The sequence below is a fragment of the Pectinophora gossypiella genome, chromosome 19 (assembly GCF_024362695.1).
Source record: "Pectinophora gossypiella chromosome 19, ilPecGoss1.1, whole genome shotgun sequence".
NCBI classification, from domain to species: Eukaryota; Metazoa; Arthropoda; class Insecta; order Lepidoptera; family Gelechiidae; genus Pectinophora; species Pectinophora gossypiella.
Window position 1 is genome coordinate 13564460 of NC_065422.1, and position 19420 is coordinate 13583879.

At 39.6% G+C, this 19420-nt stretch overlaps 1 protein-coding gene across 1 annotated transcript in view; it reads right to left on the minus strand.

Moving 5' to 3' along the window:
* Positions 1-12752, minus strand: part of LOC126375406 (neurobeachin) — a gene marked incomplete at its 3' end in the record, with an annotated part of 592334 nt that extends 579582 nt beyond the window's left edge. The window contains exon 1 of the mRNA XM_050022313.1: positions 12159-12752. Coding sequence (XP_049878270.1) covers positions 12159-12377 — 219 coding nt within the window. The remainder of the gene's footprint in view (positions 1-12158) is intronic.
* Positions 12753-19420: the final 6668 nt, after the last annotated feature.

A 19420-nucleotide genomic window follows, 5' to 3' on the forward strand; every position in this document is an offset into this window, starting at 1 on the left:
GATATTCGATATTTTGTGGTATTTCTATTATGGTGATGGTTACTCGAATCAATGAGTTCTCACTCGAGTAACTCGAGTCAAAGTCAAACTAGGAATCATTGGGTCCAAATCGAACAGTCATAACATTTTTAATCTGTACTACTTGCAATACTAGTTCTAAATCCAGAAGCATACAGTTGCTAGATATCTAATCTAATCTATCTTACAAGATCCCACTGCTGGGCAAAGGCCTCCACTTCCTCTAGATCCCTACTTCCTCCCCTCTTTCAAACTTCTTTTCTTTTTTCTTTCTTTCTTTTTTTTTTGGTTTTCCTTCTTTTTCTTTTCTTTGCTAGATATATTCGATAAATAAAACATAGCGTGCAGCTGCTTTACGTCTTAAATAAACATAAAAAATAAGCTATCTGTATGCTTTCCACAGCTAGGCAAAGGTTTCCCCCCAATCGTGCAGAGAGGATATGCAGCATACTTCACCACGCTGATTCGTATAAAATAAAAAAATCTTATCTATATCTTTTTAAATTCTAGGTTGCCAGGTCGACGATCGACCTCACTATCCCTAGTGTGACGTATATCATTGAGCCCAAGGCCTCTGAGACGGCTCTCAAACATTCACTATTCTCCTGAGTTTGTATCCAAAATTAATGGATTACATAGACCGTTAAAATAGTTTGTGAAAGCTTTTCTATTAAAACTTTAGTTATTTGTAACAATCTAACATAAAGTATGGAGAGTGTCTGAACAATTATTAATATAAAGTTGTGGATATTTCTCCATAAACTCAGTAGACAAAATGTTGCTACACGGCGTGGAACTCAATGTCTATGTTATGACTCTAATTCTAGTTTAAGATAAAACGTATATGTATGGGTCTAAAAAGGCCAAAAAGCAAAAAAGCAATATTGCTTTTAGATATTTGTTGACATTGCGTACTTACTTTTCATTTATCCTTAAAATGTCAAACTGCCATATTGCTTTTTAAAATGAACTTCAATGTGGTCTCTACATACCCCTGGGGCGTAGTAGTTATTACTTTAAAATTATTTTATCAGATATTTTTTGAAACTTAAGTAAAGGAAAAAAAAAACGCCGCCGCGTTTACTTTTTTAGCTTTCTCAATAAGGTCCATTATTAACTTCGGATAGTACCATAAATCATTTGCTTGAAATTTAATTTAAATCTTCTGATACACCAAATAAAAATAAGATAATTGTATTTACGTACCAGGGATTCATAAGCGCACAAGAAGTACCTAATGACACGGCCGCGAATCACGAGGAAGGAAGCTCGGGACAACATTTATTTATTTCCCCAACGTTTTTGACGGAAATAGGGGAGCAATGGGCAAAAGGAGGATTCCCCGTGGGAATCAATTAATACCAAGACTTTGCGAGTACGTATTTCATTCAATCAGATGGTGCGTGCCGAGATCAATAAAAGAGAGGAAGTTTATGTTTGCCTGGTAACGTGCATGGTAAACCTACTGGAACAAATCATTACATGTCGCGGCCAGATTTTAGAATTGATCATTTCATGATATAGAATATCACATGTTGGCCACAACATGGTAGTTTGGCCAGGTCAATGAACACAAAACGTTTAACGATATGAACAACTAAATGCATTATTACTTTATGATATGGCCAAACGTTGGCAATCATATCGTAAAATTAGTAACATTATCCACCGATAGTGGCGCTGGTATCGATTATTTAAAACTTGATTGATATTATAATCGACGAATCAATGAAATTGTACAATTTTACATATCGATAGTATTGATTAGATAAATACTTTTGAAACTAAGAAATTAAATCGACTATTCGCATTTTTAGTACACCACATAGCATGGACACCGTCTACATTAATAATATGGGCAGACGGTGATTGAAATATCATTAAACGTTGACGTTTATGTTGATGTTTGTTTGTGTATTTTTGAGCCGCTAAAGGCCCCTGACGTGGCTCTTGTAGAACCAACGTACTTCATTCAGTAAGCCAAGACCTTAACCTGCCTTAGAATACCAAATTATTGATTTAAAAGATGTTGCTGTTGCAGTTTCTTGTCATTTCTTCTCCTCAGCCGTAACACCTTGCGAAAACATAACATTCAAAAATGTTACATTGACCTTCAACACGTTTATCCATGAGAATTACGTTGAATATTTTTTTGTTTAATGTGTTCCTTGATTACCTGATCGGTTCCAAGAAAATCCTTACTGAAAATCAGCGCCATAGTCTAGGCTATGGCATTATGCTGAGATGGAACCGTTTCGGCATACATTCATAATTGTATTATTTTCTTTTAATAAGTATGTGAAAACATTAGTATGTCGAATAAATATTTTTTTCTTTTTTCTTCTTATTTCTAATACAATACAAATATACTTTATGCCACCAAAATAAAAGGAAATGTTTACAATATTATTTTTTTTGTTTGCTGCTTTCCGAAGCACGGAATCATCCTATTTTTCGGTCAGGTGATTCGTCTGTATTGTCTTAACCAAAGTAAGGACAGTCTCACAAAGTGATTCTTTGTTAGACATAACTCTTAAACTAGTGATAAATTGCTGAGCTATTTATTTAATACCTCTACCTCCCCTTCGTGAATACATGTTTTATGGCGTGCGTACAATAAAGAGTAATATTGTACCCTGTTAACAATAACACAATTAGAGTTGGGTAGGTAATCAAATTAGTACAAAGACATATTCTAGATACAAGGGCTTTGTAGATAGATAACATAATATCTGTTCTATCTCAGAGCTGGCCTTCAGATGGAGATCTAGATTAATCTGGTTATTGTCTAGACGAGATATCGTGACGTACAATGGAGACAAAGTCGAAAATCACATTGTAGGGCTTTCCTTTGTTTGACTAAATCACCTTAAGATGATTCCGTGCTTCGGAAGGCACGTTAAGGGCCACTAGCCCAAATTCCTCCACCAACCCGCATAGAATAGAAATATGTTACATACACTTTCCGTTTGATTAAGGCTTGTGCCTAACAGTGGGGCGCAGTCAGACAATCAATATGTACGTTTATGCTGTTTATCTCATCATCATCAGCCCATTAACGTCCCCACTGCTGGGGCACGGGCCTTCCCTATGGATGGATAGGGAGATCGGGCCTTAAACCACGACGCGGGCCCAGTGCGGATTGTTGGTTATTAACGACTGCTAATGCAGCCGGGACCAACAGCTTAAGGCCTCGGTCTCGAATTTTGCGGGCAGCGGAGCGGCAGCGGCGGCGGCGCGGGAGAGGGGCGGGCAACGCATACCTGTTCTCGAAACCAGCGGGCAGATCGCGCGGCACTGTAGCGGTGTAGTGTTGTGTTCGTGGTTGTGTTGTCGACATTCGCAAACGAAATGTCTGAAAGTCGGCGACAACGGCGTTTTTTATTTCTTCCCATAAACGATTAATTATTCTTCTATTTTTATGGTTCACATCTTTGCTGTTCCATATGGGTCTCCTCTCAAAGATTGCCGAAATAATTTGCTCTTGCACGTCCGAGGACATTTTGATACCTACGTCACGAAAAAAAAGTACAACACTATACTACAATGCAGACGCGCAACGGTCACCGCTCGACTGGAGTGCACCGCCCGTTGCCCGCCCCCGCGCCGCTCCCGCGCCGCTGTTTTCGAGACCCGGTCCATTTGACGATACGCATAAGATCCTGCCGCTCCCGCGCCGCCGCCGCCGCCGCCCCGCTGCCCGCAAAATTCGAGGCAGAGGCCTAACGTGCCTTCCGAAGCACGGAGGAGCTCGAGATGAAAACTATTTTTTTTGTGGTCACCCATCCTATGACCGGCCTTCGCGAAAGTTGCTTAACTTCAACAATCGCAGACCGAGCGCGTTTACCGCTGCGCCACCGAGCTCCTCATGCTGTTTATCGCATCCCGGGAATTTTACCCGGGGTACCCGAGTAAATGTCAGTGGAAGCCAGATACCGAGCAGAGAAAATTGCCAACTTTGATTATAACTCCGGCGGGTTGAGAATGAGATTCCATATTTATGAGTGAGACTGGCTGCAGATTGAATTCGTACACGGTACGTAAATAATGTCGGTATACATGCAGTTGTGTAGGTCTGACAAAAATATACAGGGTGTAAGTGACATCGTAACGAATACTGAGGAGGATGATTCAGACCATGATTCTGAGTTTAAATCAAGTGGAATTTTCCGTCTCAAAATTCATGATTTTTTTCATTTTTATAAAATTATTTTCAATTTTACACTTTTGCGATGGAAAATTCTACTTGATATTAACTCATAATAATGAGCTAAATCAGCCCCCTCCGTATTCGTTACGATGTCACTTACACCCCGTGCCAGTACATACAGGTAGCCATACAAGTAGGTAGGGTCTTAGTGACACTGTAACGAATACTGAGGGGGTGATTCAGACCATGATTCTGAGTTTATATGATTGATTCTGAGTATAATTAAAAACACGAAAATTCATGAAATTTTTCGTGTTTTTAATTATTTTCCATTTCATACTTTCGCGACGGAAAATTCCACTCAAAGTTTTCGTTACGATGTCACTAACACCCTGTATATTAGATCACAACACGAAGTAAATCACGCACATATTGGTACAATTTAATTTTAAGTTATGCATAATAATGGACAGGCATTTCCTTTTTTGAACACGTCAATTTTATTCAGAAATTTAAGCAACCCACATTGGCCACTAACCCGACAGAATGAAGTTGACAGCACACGTCAAACACGTTGCATATCAGCGGGATGCCTATTTGATTCGCCCGGCTAACAGCTCATCCGTCCGTAACAGGTTCAAAAATATTAAATTGATTTTCAACAAATTTATCCACGATAATTACGTTGGCTAAATGAGGCTGAGTCTGAAACATTGAGTACAAAAGATACCTGCGTCTTTGTTAGTGTGTATGAACCTGCAAAACTGCTGATGATATATCATGCGTCATCGGTATGAGAAGCGGTACAAGTTGTTTTTTTTTTTGACGTGTTGGGGTGTAAATACTTAACCGGACAAATGGGGATCGCTGAGTTATGGAACAAGATGTTCAACCCTAATCGTTTACGGTAACATCAAAAGCGGCGCTTTGTAAGTAAAAATATATTCTTATACACGGTGTTAGTGACATCGTAACGAAAACTTTGAGGGATGGTTCAGACTAAAATTCTGAGTTGATATCAGGGTTACTATTAAGCCGCCTAAGGCCCCTGAAATGGCTCATGTAACGACTCCTAACTTACATCAGTAAATAGTACCCGGAACCAACGGCTTAACGTGCCATCCGAAGCATGGATCATCTTACTTTCGGACAATCAGGTGATCTGCCTGCAATGTCCTAACCAAACTAGGGCTCATAAAGTAATTTTTGTGATATGCCACCGGAATTCGAACCTGGAACCTAAAAGTATAAATAACTGTAATTTTTTTCTATGTCTGCCATTACTGCCTTTCCTATCCTATCGATACAGTAGGAAATTAAGTGGAGGGAAATCCGAGTGCAATCTTAATGGACAGACTCTACTGCTAATGTTACGCAAAGTACCAGGAGACCATAAATAATGGATACACTAATCTTACTTGCTGTAGGAACCTAAAAAACAAAAAGTGGTGAAATCAATAATGTAATACTTTAAATAAATTAATTGTACCTTTACAATGTGTATTTTGATTTGAATAATTATGGATTTGTGAATTTATTATCGATAAATGAATAACGGCCTCTGTGGTCCAGTGGTTGAGCGTTGGGCTCACGATCCGGAGGTCCCGGATTCGAATCCCGGTGGGGACTTATCACAAAAATCACTTTGTGATCCCTAGTTTGGTTAGGATATTACAGGCTGATCACCTGATTGTCCAAAAAGTAAGATGATCCGTGCTTGGCAAGGCACGTTAAGCCGTTGGTCCCGGTTACTACTTATTGATGTAAGTAAGTAAGTAGTCGTTACATGAGCTATGTCAGAGGCCTTTGGCGACTCAATAATAACACTGACACCAGGGTTGATGAGGTTGGTAATTCACCTTACAACCCACACTATAGAAGAAAAATTTATTACCCGAAATAAATTTTAGTTTCTCTTAAGTCCAAACTTAAGATAAACTGAAATTACGCCAGAATCTTTACGCCAGGTTGGGACGTTCATTAGCAAAGTGTGTCGATATTAGGTCGATACTAAATAATAAATAAATGCTATATAAAGCTAAATATACGTAGGTATCTGGTATCTGTTAGTTGGTTGAGCCGTGGATGTTGATCCTGTCAAGATAAATAAACTCAAAACAGCCTTCTGTACAACAGACCTCCGCCGGCGATGTTGCCCCAGTTACGATTTCATTAATTTAAACGCACAAAGAAACTCATCCCACCGAACCAGCGCACACAAACAATAGAAGCCAACATTCAATCCCAAATCCATGTTAATAACATGACCAATATCAAATCTCCCCACCGATTAAGATTCGTAAAACCGACAATCTATTAAAACGTTCCTACTTAAATATTTTGGATTGTTCTCAGACAATTCTCAAGTGCTGAGTGGTCGACCCACGCCCCCCCCCCCCCCCCCCCTTGGCATGTTTTATTCATAATCTTAGTACCAACTCCCAAAACACCGATTTGGCTCGAGTCCATTAAAATCCAAGAGTGAATTTAAATTGGGACTGGCTATTGTAACTGTTACTTACCGATGCCTATACAGTACTGTTGAATTTACCGGATTACAAAAGAGTTTTTTGTGGCTTTTTCCTGTAACGCTTGTGAGTCGTTAAATATGCAGGTACCTTTTTTTTGACGTGACTTATTGTAGATTTGCCGCAGATGGCATTAAAGACTTGGCCGGACAAATGGGGAGCGCTGAAGGCTCTCACCCGGTACAACGTTTAAGACAGCAGGCCTGAGGGTGCCCAGTTGGGCGCGAACCTCGGCTCAGGGCGTCAACTGAGAGGAAAAATATTTGAAACAATTAATCGACCCTAGTGGGTCGATAGCGATAAGCGCTGAATGAGGGAAATCGTCGACCACGCCGGCGCGGTCGGTATCGGGGCGATGCAGGTACCAGGAGTCAAGGAATTGAGGGAGTAACACAGAATTCACAATGCAAGACATCTGTAGGAAAATAAATGCGGTAATGACAAAGCCCATCTCCTCTTCACATCGCAATATCCGTAACAGTGTTGTAGCGCCGCTTCACGTGTGCTACGCGTGCGTAGCGCCGTAGAGGACTTGTTTATGAAATAAGGCAATTTGCATTTTTTACCCACTTTTATTATATTTTAGACGTAAATTGAAATTTTATTCCACTGTATAATGCGCCGGTATGCATTGTGTGCTAGATTATTTCATTCAGAATAACACACCACTTTTCCTGACATTAAAAGGATTCAGATAGACATATTACCTACGAATAAATAATATATTACAAGTAACAATAAAGGTAAATATGTCATTTATAGACATACAAACGTAGTGTCCCCGTGTCACTGTCATACCAGAGCTCTGAACGACGCAAATCCGCTACATTGATTAAACAAACGGTAGCAATACTTTTGTATATATGTAATATACAAGGAACTTGTCAAAATAACTTACACGTTGTTTTAAGTTTACGCGGTTATTATCACAATTAATGCACATAATAACGGGTTCTTACCGCGTTTAAATGGGGATATGAGACTCCCAATATTTCGACACTGTTGCAAGTGCCATGATCACGGCTGCCCGTAGAAAATTATGGATCTACCCACTCCACTCCAATCTCATCAGTCATCCCGTGATCATGGCACTTGCAACAGTGTCGAAATATCTGGAGTCTCATATCCCCCTTTAAACGCGATAAGAACCCGTTATTATATGCTTTAATTAACTTACACGTCCCACATATATACTTCTGAAAATCATTTTATGCCAAACTAGTAATACAAACAAACATTGAAAACATAAGTCGCTCTAAACGTCGCCCACAGATCCATAAAACTAAAATGTGGGCTATAAGAAACGCGCCAAAAATATCTTTATCCGAGTGTACATGGCACATCTCTATCGTAACGACCTCTGCGGTCCAGTGGCTGAGCGTCGGGGTCACGATCCGGAGGTCCCGGGTTCGATTCCCGGTGGGGACATATCACAAAAATCACTTTGTGGTCCCAAGTTTGGTTAGGACATTACTGGCTGATTGTCCGAAAGTAAGGTGATCCGTGCTTCGGAAGGCACGTTGAGCCGTTGGTCCCGGTTACTACTTACTGGTGTAAATAAGTAGTCGTTAATATGAGACACCAGGGGTGATGAGGTTGGTAATCCACCTCACAACCTACACGATAGAAGATCTCTGTCGTCTTATCGTCACGGCAATAAAAAACAAACTTGTTGTCATGGCAATAAAAAGCAATTAATTGTTGGTCAGCTTCTTGTACGAAAAAATGGAAGAAGTAACATCAATAAAATGTGAATCTCCATTTTATCTATTATTTTACCGCTGCACCACCTAACAACGACAGCAAGAGAGATAGCAACATATGTGTCACGTTGAAATACTATTTGAGTCGTTGGAAAAAAAAAACGATTTTATTCCAAATTGTCGAAGGCATTACCGACGCGAGTACCAGGTGAACATAGCTGTAAAAAGGTTAACTCGATTACGAGCTCGCGCCTCGCTGCGGTTTTACGCTCTTTAGCCCGAGGACTCTCTACACGTTTTAATGTCCGGCCCATTTTCCTTTATTTTCTGCCTCTTTAACATTTCTTTCGCCCTGCTATGTTGGTAACTTTGTTACAAATTTTTTGACGTTGGCATTTCTGTAAAGACATTTCTTCTCTTTTGTTTAAGGTAGAAATTAGATTTCCATTTTGTCTTAATGACTAAATCTTCGTTACACAATTGACCTGGCTTGTCATTGCCTGGTGACCCCGGGAATAAAACAGAGTTGTAAAAGACAAGTTTACCGTCATATAAATTACAGGGGGATTAAAATGGCCACATCGAAGCAATTCATCTAAGAAAACAATATTGCAATTTGACATTTGCGCATATAAAAGTAAATGCGCAATGCAAACAAATGTCAAATAGCAATATTGCTTTCTAAGATGAAATGCTTCGATGTGGCCATTTTAACCCCACTGGATTGTATTACAGGGCAAATACGAGTACATTAAATGTTTGTCAACTAACGATAGCCAACGAGACAAAATGCAACGTTCGATCAAGAGGATATGCTACAATAAATGTATATTTTTATTATTATATATATAACACAATATTATATTTATTGCACATATTAACAAAAACGAAAACAACAATTAGTTACAATAGGTAGGCTTACTCTACAAGAATTTTTCCAGCCTCTCGCGTCGTGTGAGTAGTAACTGGGAAGGTACAGACTTTTTAAGATTTTCCGTTAGTATTTATATAAATCTTATAAAATCATGTATTCCTGGTATCACCGACGTCCGTCGCTCAAATCTGAGAGCTTCATGCTTATCCTCTTACAGTGTCGCGTGTTGCGACCCTACTCTAACGGGGATAATTAAATACAATATCTAAGGAGGCCGAGTAAATTCCTTGCGTAATTTCTCCTTTCATTAATAACTGACAAAGCTCTTCGCTTCTGCTAAGCCCCTGGTTCTTCCGCGCCGCGTTATACGAAATTCAACTTAATTACTTGGCGCTTAAAGTTTTCAATGGGTACACACCTGATCGTTAAATCCTCCTTGATGCTTTGTAAGGCGTAATCTTTTAATATAACATTTAATGTAAATTCGTATCGTTCATGTGTTTGCTGTCTTGTGATAAACTTGTGCATTAAATACGTTTATAAGTAAATATAAACGGTCTCCGTGGTTCAAATCCCGATGGGGACATTTTATTATAACTTTTTTTATAACTAGTAATTAAATGTTACAATTTATAATTACTTCTTCTTATCGTGTGGGTTGTGAGGTGAATTACCAACCTCATCAACCCTGGTGTCAGGGTTATGATTGAGCCGCCAAAAGCCCATGACATGGCTCATATAACGACTACATACTACTTACTACATCATCATTCTACTACATCATTAAGTAATAACCGGGACCAACAGCTTAACGTGCCTTCTGAAGCACGGATCATCTTACTTTCGGACAATCAGGTGATCAGCCTGTAATATCCTAACCAAACTAGGGTTCACAAAGTGATTTTATGAACCCGAGACCACCAGATCGTGAGCACAACGCTCAATCAGTGATTGTTGTAATATGCCCCAACCGGGATTCGTTCGTGAGTTCAATACTCAACCACTGGGCCACAGAGGCCGGTAATGCATTGTCAGAGTAAATAAATCTAATTAAGTTTTACATAGAATCAACAATACACTATACGGATCAGACCTGAGCTGCGTGTGTGGTGTTACGCCACAGACCATGGCTCATCTAACATCTTGCTCCGCGTACCCTGATACCTGTACGGTCACGAGCATTAATATGTATACACTTTGGTACCATGTCACATTAACTTTTTTGACAAATTGAATTGTAAGTCTCACGACCTCCACCGAGGAGCTCGGTGGTGGAGGAGCTCGGTGGCGCAGTGGCAAACGCGCTCGGTCTTCGATTGTTGAAGTTAAGCAACATTCGCAAAGGCCGGTCATAGGATGGGTGACCGCAAAAAAAAAATTTTCATCTCTAGCTCCTCCGTGCTTCGGAAGGCACGTTAAGCCGTTGGTCCCGGCTGCATTAGCAGTCGTTAATAACCATCAATCCGCACTGGGCCCGCGTGATGGTTTAAGGCCCGATCTCCCTATCCATCCATAGGGAAGGCCCGTGCCCCAGCAGTGGGGACGTTAATGGGCTGATGATGATGAAGTCTCACAAAATGTCAAATGTGTTAGTGCGACAAAGTCCTAAAGTGGGTAGATTATATTGCTCATGACTGTACGCGATAAGAGCTGATGAATGCCACCGAAAATGCTGTCCGAGTGGCAAAATACTGGGCTGAAAAATCTGAATGCCATCGAAACGATAAGAAGAAGAACAATACACTATGGTGCTCATCATCATCAGCCGTATGACGCCCACTGCTGGGCATAGGCCTCCCCCAAGGATCTCCACGACGATCGGTCCTGCGCTGCCCGGTATACTCATGTTATACGTATATGTCTCCAAACGATAATACCTCCGCTAACTTCCTAAGCCGGCTGGACTGAGTCTACTTAAAAACTTTTAAGTTGCGCAGTAAATGTTTCGAAAAATATTTCCAAGTAAGCTGGGATCGGGGGCAACTTCAGCCGGTATAACTGTGACATACTTTTAATCCGCAACGGATCTCCAAGACAATTCATCTACGGAATTCAATAAGACGTTTGATAAAGCAGGACAAAATTCTAAACAGCACAATAATACTGCCCAATTAGTAATTATTTTTGGAAAAATTTCATGATCTTCTATTCTTCTTCTATCGTGTGGATTGCGAGGTTGTAATACCAGCCTCATTAACCCTGGTGTCAGGGTTATAATTGAGCTACCAAAGGCCCTGACATGGCTCATGTAACGATTATTTACTTACATCAGTAAGTAGTAACCGGGACCAACGGCTTAACGTGCCTTCCAAAGCACGGATCATCTTTCTTTCGGACAATCATGTTAGCAGCCAGTAATATCCTAACCAAACTAGGGACCACAAAGTAATTTTGTGATATGTCCCCACCGGGATTCAAACCCGGGGCCTCCGCATCGTGAGTCCAAAGCTCAACCACTGGATCCCAGAGACCGTTAAAAAGACGTTTGATAAAGTAGGACAAAATTATAATCAGCACAAATACTGCCCACGCAGTAATATATTTGGACAAATTATAATATGTATATGATGACTCTCTAGAATTATTAAATAAACCAAGAGAATATCATTTCACAACGTTTAGGTTATAACAACGACCCATACCTTAGGGTCAGCCATATCTCATCGCACTTTCCTGTACTTCTATCCTTTTCTGATACTCAGAACAGTAATTTGCTAGAGCTAGAGAAAGCGACCGCACGCTTAAGCACGCTTTTGCCTCGTAGATTCTGCCGCGTGCGAACGCTCTCCGAGTATAGAAAAGGATAAAAGCACAGGAAATTGCTATGATGTGCTGACTCACAAGTACCAAGACATCATAATGCGCTAAAGAGTAAATTTACTTACCGAAAACGCTTTGAGGAAGACGAGACACTGTATAATCCCTTCCATCGTGTCGCCGGTTAGGCAAAAAGTTCCGGTTAGATGGCGACCTTTCTTGTCGCCTAGTGTGGGCGCTGCCGCGAGACTGGCGTGCACCAGGGCACCACGGGGCCTCGCGTCCCTCGTCGCGCCCAACACCCCCGGTAACGGGGCCCCCTCCATAAGCCTCGCCAGCGGGTCCATACCCGCAGACACTACCTCGACACCATCACCTCACATCACCACAAGCACTTATATCGCCGCCAAGTACTAGGCAAGCAGAAACGACGTTTTAGATACGCGTCGACTTTACTCACAGTTAAACACTTTATTGACACACGAAAATTACCAAGTTAACATTTTCCGTACACACTATCTTAAAGTTTAAATTTCAATCTTTAAGATTCAGTTACTTTAAGACAAACAGAAAATTTATTAGCACTTTTTTGGCACTGGGATATATCAAATTTGGCACAATCCACTTCAGCTTTCTCAGAATATTTTAAGAAAGTACCAGGCAACTATAGGTTTACGAAGTATCAACGTCCAATTGCGAGGAGACTGACAGTAAGGGCTGCAAGGCATTGCGCCGACTAGCCACCAGTAAAGACATGTTCCTACACTCTTCGCAGTTGCAGGTCTGTTCCTGCCTCCAGCAGTCACTGTTAATCAGCAGCGTCACCAGCGTGTAGATCAACACACCCATTCCTACTATAACGTATATTTCCATACTGCATTCACTTGCACACTTTATTCATCACCTATAATTTTCGAACGAAACATCAGCGGCGCGCTATTAAACGTGAAGTATGTCATTAAGCGGATATTATACTAAAATCGAACTGTCGTCCGGTCGTTTGTCATATAAACGAGGTTTGTTGGGACTCCGCCGTGTTTATGTAGCTCGGTATGATTTACACAGCATGCGTGAGCGCGCGGTTAATGGAATCATTGCGAACATCGCGACTGTTTTGCATACAAAAACTGTCACCGATCGTCATGTTAAACATCGGGAATTGAAGCGTGTCGTTTTAGAGGAAAAACAAATAGGAATATTCGTTGCTGTGAAAAATATCTGGTCGTTTTCCGACTGGATTTGTTTGGAAAAACGACAACGACACGACACAAAAAAAACTTTGAAACCGTATCCAATCATCTGCATATTATAAAATAACGCACGCTTCGGAAACGGTTCTATATTTAAAATAAAAGCAAACATTAGTCCAGGATTACCAGGAGAACATGTCATTTAAGAAGTACGGTAATTGCCTAAATACTGCATACTTTAAAGTTACAACTCCGTTTTCATGTCAGCCTACGGTCATTAAAAGGGAAAATAAAACGATTCGCGACAAAAAAGTAATCACAGAAAGCTTGGTTTATTACAAATAGCAACATTCAAAGTGTAATGATCGTGCCGTTACAGCTCGGAGCGGACATGCAATCAACAATAAACGACAGGACAATCGTAAAAGATTTCAGGGCTTCGGGAACGCTTCGTGATACATTGTCGTATTTACCTTTCTTGCTTTGATTTCATACATAGGTACGAGTATTATTATTTGAGAGTTGTGAGGGCCGGACTGAATACAGCCCGCGAGATCACTACAATATTGACAGATCTATTGTGACCTAAATCCCAACATTTAAAAAAACCTCCTCTAAACCGGTCTGGTCGAAGAGATCCAACGTCTTTTTGGGAGAAAGCTCCATGACTTCCTGGGGGTCCATTATGTGGCACCCAAGTGTGCGGCTTCTACAATGTATGAGAGCCTCACAGCTGCACAGCAGATGTATTGGCGTCTCATCTTCCCTTAAGCAGAATCTGCATAAAGGAGACTCGGTCAGCTCAAATTCAAATTCAAATTCAAAAATATCTTTATTCAGTAGGTAACATAGTTACACTTTGAATCGTCAATTTTTACATGCTCCATTCTGTGTAGGTGCTTATTGAGTCTTCAATGCCCCGTGAGGGCCCGTATTAAAATCCTAACCTGCCCCCTAGTGAGAGTAAGGATTTCTGATGAATACATTAATAAATTACCCAATTGGGTATATCATTTAATAAATATCTAGCCGAAATATTTCATTACTGTGTAAAACATCTATTAAAACAGTCAGACATTGGTGCTGATTGCAGGACGCACCATCTAATTTTATTTTAAATTATACCTGTCATTTTCTAATCCGCCGCCGGTGTAACTTAAAATAAAATTAGAAGGTGCCATTGATTCATTATATCTATAGTGATTTAGGTCCCGTCTTTTACAGGTTTAGTCACACAGTAGGTAGTAGTTACGACCTAGTTTAGTATAATGCTAGTCTAGATAAAATACAGACAAATTACAGTAAGAAAATTCTAAGATGGATTGTGAACAGATAGGCGCAGTACTAACCTCAAAAGTAAAAATGAGAACATAAAAAAAATATAAAGTACCCGAAAAAAATCCCATCTACCAGGAGTACATAAAACTCATTCGCATCTGATTGCCGTCATTGTCCGCGCATCTCTCTCGCTGCCGACCAATCACCGCGCATTCAACCCTCGACGTATCGTACGACACAATAAGGATATCGAATAATTTCGATGATGCTTGCGAGTTATGTGGCCCTGGTATCAAACATGTGGTGGTTTATTAGCGAAAATATGAAATAAACATTTTTTATTGCGGGTAAAAGTTCTATTTTTAAATTGACTTGACCGGAAATCAAGTCTTATACCTCTGGTTTTGGTATTTGGTAAATACTAAATCACCACTGGCGCTTGAAAGCGGTTAGGGTACAAGCTACCGGTATATAATTACGTTACCGCTTTGATTAAAGGTAGAGAGAGCCATAAAGGTTAAGAATTTCGTTTATGATACCGGTATAAAATAACGCTAATGTGATAATTACCTATTTTCTCCTTACTCGGGTACATAATTATTCAAAAAAACAATATGGTGGCAGAAGCATATATAAAAATAATTGTTGCTTGATATTTGGATCACATTATGTATAGAATTATGTTGATAATTATATTGAGTCTCTTTATTGTGGAAGATGCGTTGTGCCTGGGAGTAATGAAAAGAATCATCATATTATATATGTCGTGGCCAGATCATAGAATTGACCATTTCATGAAATGATCGACCATTTCATGAAATGGTCGTATTTCATGAAATGGCCAACTTCAACTGACCATATCGTTTAAACGTCAGTGTTTAATGATATTTCCATCCACGTTTGGCCATATCATAAATGTAGGGTGTCCATGATAAGTGGTGTAATAAAAACGCGAAATAAGGTAGGAAATAATGTATTACTCTAGTACAAAGTACAAAAATGTTTAAAAGTCAAATAAAAATTAAAAAGTCATTTTCGATTAACGGAGTGTTGATGTAGTTGACATATACGCCGTAACTGCATCTCGCTTTGAAGTCGTCGTCATATTTTTTGACACTATTTCATGCCATTGGTCATCATTCAGTATACTTTTCGTGTGTAAGATAAACATACTGGCGGCGGCGTAGGGGTGGCCCAAGGGCCACCCCCGCCGCACCCTAACCTACTGTTATGCCTTGTAAAAATTATAAAAAAAAGGATTATGATTATTTAAATTATGACAAAAACATTTATGCGTTTTAATAGAATCCTGTTTCAAGTAGTTAATGCCATCTGCGGCATATCTACAATAAGTCACGTCAAAAAAAGAAACTTTACGGACAGTAGGATCGTCTATATTTTTCTTTTTTAAAATTAATATCTCTTCATTCGCAGTTTTAATTATATCATATTTTGAAATCCAATAATAGTCCATTGATTTACGTAGCGTGGTCACTCGACTTTCATTATTTGCCATATAACCTAAAAATAAAAATAAAGTTGCTGTCTACTGTTAATACGAGTTTTTCTTTTCACCTTAGTGTCAAAACATTGCTTCAATGCACTTTTATCTTTTATTTGCTCATTATTATTCGTATTATTCGCGTTCACACAAGAATAATTATTGTCCGCCGCCATTATGCAAAACATAAACAAAGCGACACCAGCGCCACTACCGGTGGATAATGTTACTATTTTACGATATGATCGCTAACGTTTGGCCATATCATGAAGTAATCATGCATTTAGTTGGTCATATCGTTAAACGTTTTGTGTTCATTGATCTGGCCAAACCACATCATGATGTGGCCAACGAATGTTGTTCTATTTCATGAAATACGACCATTTCATGAAATGGTCGATCATTTCATGAAATGATCAATTCTATGATATGGCCACGATATATATAATAATACGTTTAGGGCTCTGTTCTGACTTCCCCGGTACTGTAGTGCGTCTAGCATGTTTGCTGACGCTAGCGTGGACGATTTTTATGCAATTATGCGTAAAAAGGTTGCGTCATTATTATATCGAGTGCGGGGGAGCGGGAATAGTGTCCTAAGGATGCTTGGGGACAGATGGAACTCTGCTCTGCTCGGTAGGTTCATCCAACTACATGTCACTAAAGGTCGGTGAGGCTACCGAGTGGTGCCGGTCCCACTAACCTAAATGTTTGATTGTTTTATATAATTCTTGCCTACCTAGTATAATGATAATTGCTAACATAGTTTTAAGGGTATTGTTACTAACACTCTATGGACTTAAGTTGTCTGAAAATAATCATTTTTTTTTATAGCCAAATGCACAGATGAAAGACCCAAATGTCTGTTATCCATGAAATTAGAAGGTTAAATGTCAGCAAATTTTTACCGCGCCATCTATAAGTTTTTTGGACAACGTAGCCTTGAAAGTTCCTCATTCTACCTCTTTAACTTTAATTTTATAATTTCAGTACCGTTCATTGCTGTGCCCGATCCAGGTCCATGAATACTTACTTACTTTATATGTTATCAACCTTACACAATGTGGAAGGCATAAATGATGATTATGATTAAAAATAGCTTTTTTTTTTTACGTGACTTATTGTAGATTTGCCGCAGATGGCATTAACTACTTGGCCGGACAAATGGGGAGCGCTGAAGGCTCTCACCCGGTACAACGTTTAAGACAACAGGCCTGAGGGTGCCCAGTTGGGCGCGAACCTCGCCTCGGGGCGTCGTCTGGGAGGAAAAATATTTGAAAGAATTAATCGACCCTAGTGGGTCGATAGCGATAAGCGCTGAATGAGGGAAATCGTCGACCACGCCGGCGGGGTCGGTATCGGGGTCCTGAAGTGTTTGGTGTCGCGAGCTGATTGGCTGCCTCTATAATAAACTAGCATCAACTCATAAACCGAAGAGAACCACACTTGTATAGCGCTAATAAACTAAATACGACACGTTAGCAAACTCCGCAGCAGTGGTTAGACAATTTGTTGCCAGCTTGTTCGCGGTTTACGCTCGTGTAACTTAGTACTTACTAATTTAAGGACATATTGGTTTGTATCGACTGAGCCGTTTAGAAACGAACAGTCTCGACGCCAATACATACATAAACTTACGCCCGTAATCCCTAACGGATGGGGAGTAACAACCTCATCAAACCTGGTGACAGAGTTACTATTGAGCCGCCAAAGGCCCCTAACATGGCTCATGTAGCGACAATTGTCCCATCAGGGTTTGAACCAGGACATCCCGATCGCAAGCTAACGTTCTACACATAAGACCACGGAGAAACGCGTATGGTTTTATTTAATACATTGTTAAATTAAAACGACAGCCGATAGGTGAATTGAAGCAATTTATCTTAAAATTCAATTATTATAATATTGCTTTTGAGATGAATGAATGAATAACCCAGCATTCAAATAGGCATCTCGCGTATATGCGCCCCGTTTGACAACTTTATTCTGTCAGGCTAATGTCAGGATTTATTGGCTAATGTAAAATTTGTAAAGGATTATTTTTTCTGCATAAAATTGCAGTCGACTCGAATTATTTTATTCCCTTTAAAAATGGTAGCTACAAAACACATAATAACGGGTTCTTACCGCGTTTAAATGGGGATATGAGACTCCCGATATATATATGTGTTTTAATTATGATAATAACCGCGTAAACTTAAAACAATGTATGGTAGCTACAGTTTGCAGGTGGTCAACATTTTTAGTTATGAAAATTATAACATGCAAATACCCGTCCCTTTCCTTTTCGGCGGTTAAAGAAACGACAGGTACAACTTAAAATAAAATTATTTGGTGTGTACTGGAATCGGTATTAATGTTCACTTATTGTTGCAATAACGGCCTCCGTGGTCCAGTGGTTGAGCGTTGTGCTCACGATCCGGAGGTCCCGGATTCGAATCCCGGTGGGGACAAATCACTAAAATTACTTTGTGATCCCTAGTTTGGTTAGGACATTACAGGCTGATCACCTGATTGTCCAAAAAGTAAAAAGATCCGTGCTTCGGAAGGCACGTTAAGCCGTTGGTCCCGGTTATTACTTACTGATGTAAGTACGTAGTCGTTACGTCGTGAAATGTAAATAAATAAAAATGGTAAATGAGTCATGTCAGCGGTCTATGGCGGCTCAATAGTAACCCTGACACCAGGGTTGATGGGGTTGGTAATTCACCTCACAATCCACACGATAGAAAAAGAAAAATTGTGTCAATACACTTCCTCTTGTTACTATAGTAACATAATTACACATCAATGCCTCTAAGCCAAAGTTATTATATATAAATATTTTCCCGTAACAAAGATTCTTCGATAGTTATGAAACAAAATGACTTTGATCATATCGCGATATGATATTTCACGATAATAATATTGAACATTATACCTGTAGATCAATTTCCTCCTACACGAGTTTGCGTAGTGTTATAGTAAATTACTAGAGATGCGCGCAATAATGATGTAACCGAATACCGAATTTTATTAGATTTGAATATTACCAAACTGAATATTCGGCCGAACTATTCGGTTTCGCGCTACGTCTAACTAAACTGGCTGAGGAAGTAACCGAAATAACCAGTTTTATCTATCCATAAATCTCTTGATTTTTTTATTTAAAAAAAAATTGTAGGGTCACTTAACAATCTCACCTGACATTAAGTGAAGATGAAGCCTAAGGTGGCACTATATTTTTAGATCAATTAATATCAATTTATAATCTTACAGTCATATATTGGTGATTTCTGAATCTCTATATTTTCTTTTTATTCTCACATTAATTATTTTATAGCCTCTGATTGCCCCGGTGGGAAATAGGCGTGAGTTTAAAAATAAAACATGAAATTAAAATAAAATATACCGAATATATGCGGCACCAAAATCGAATACC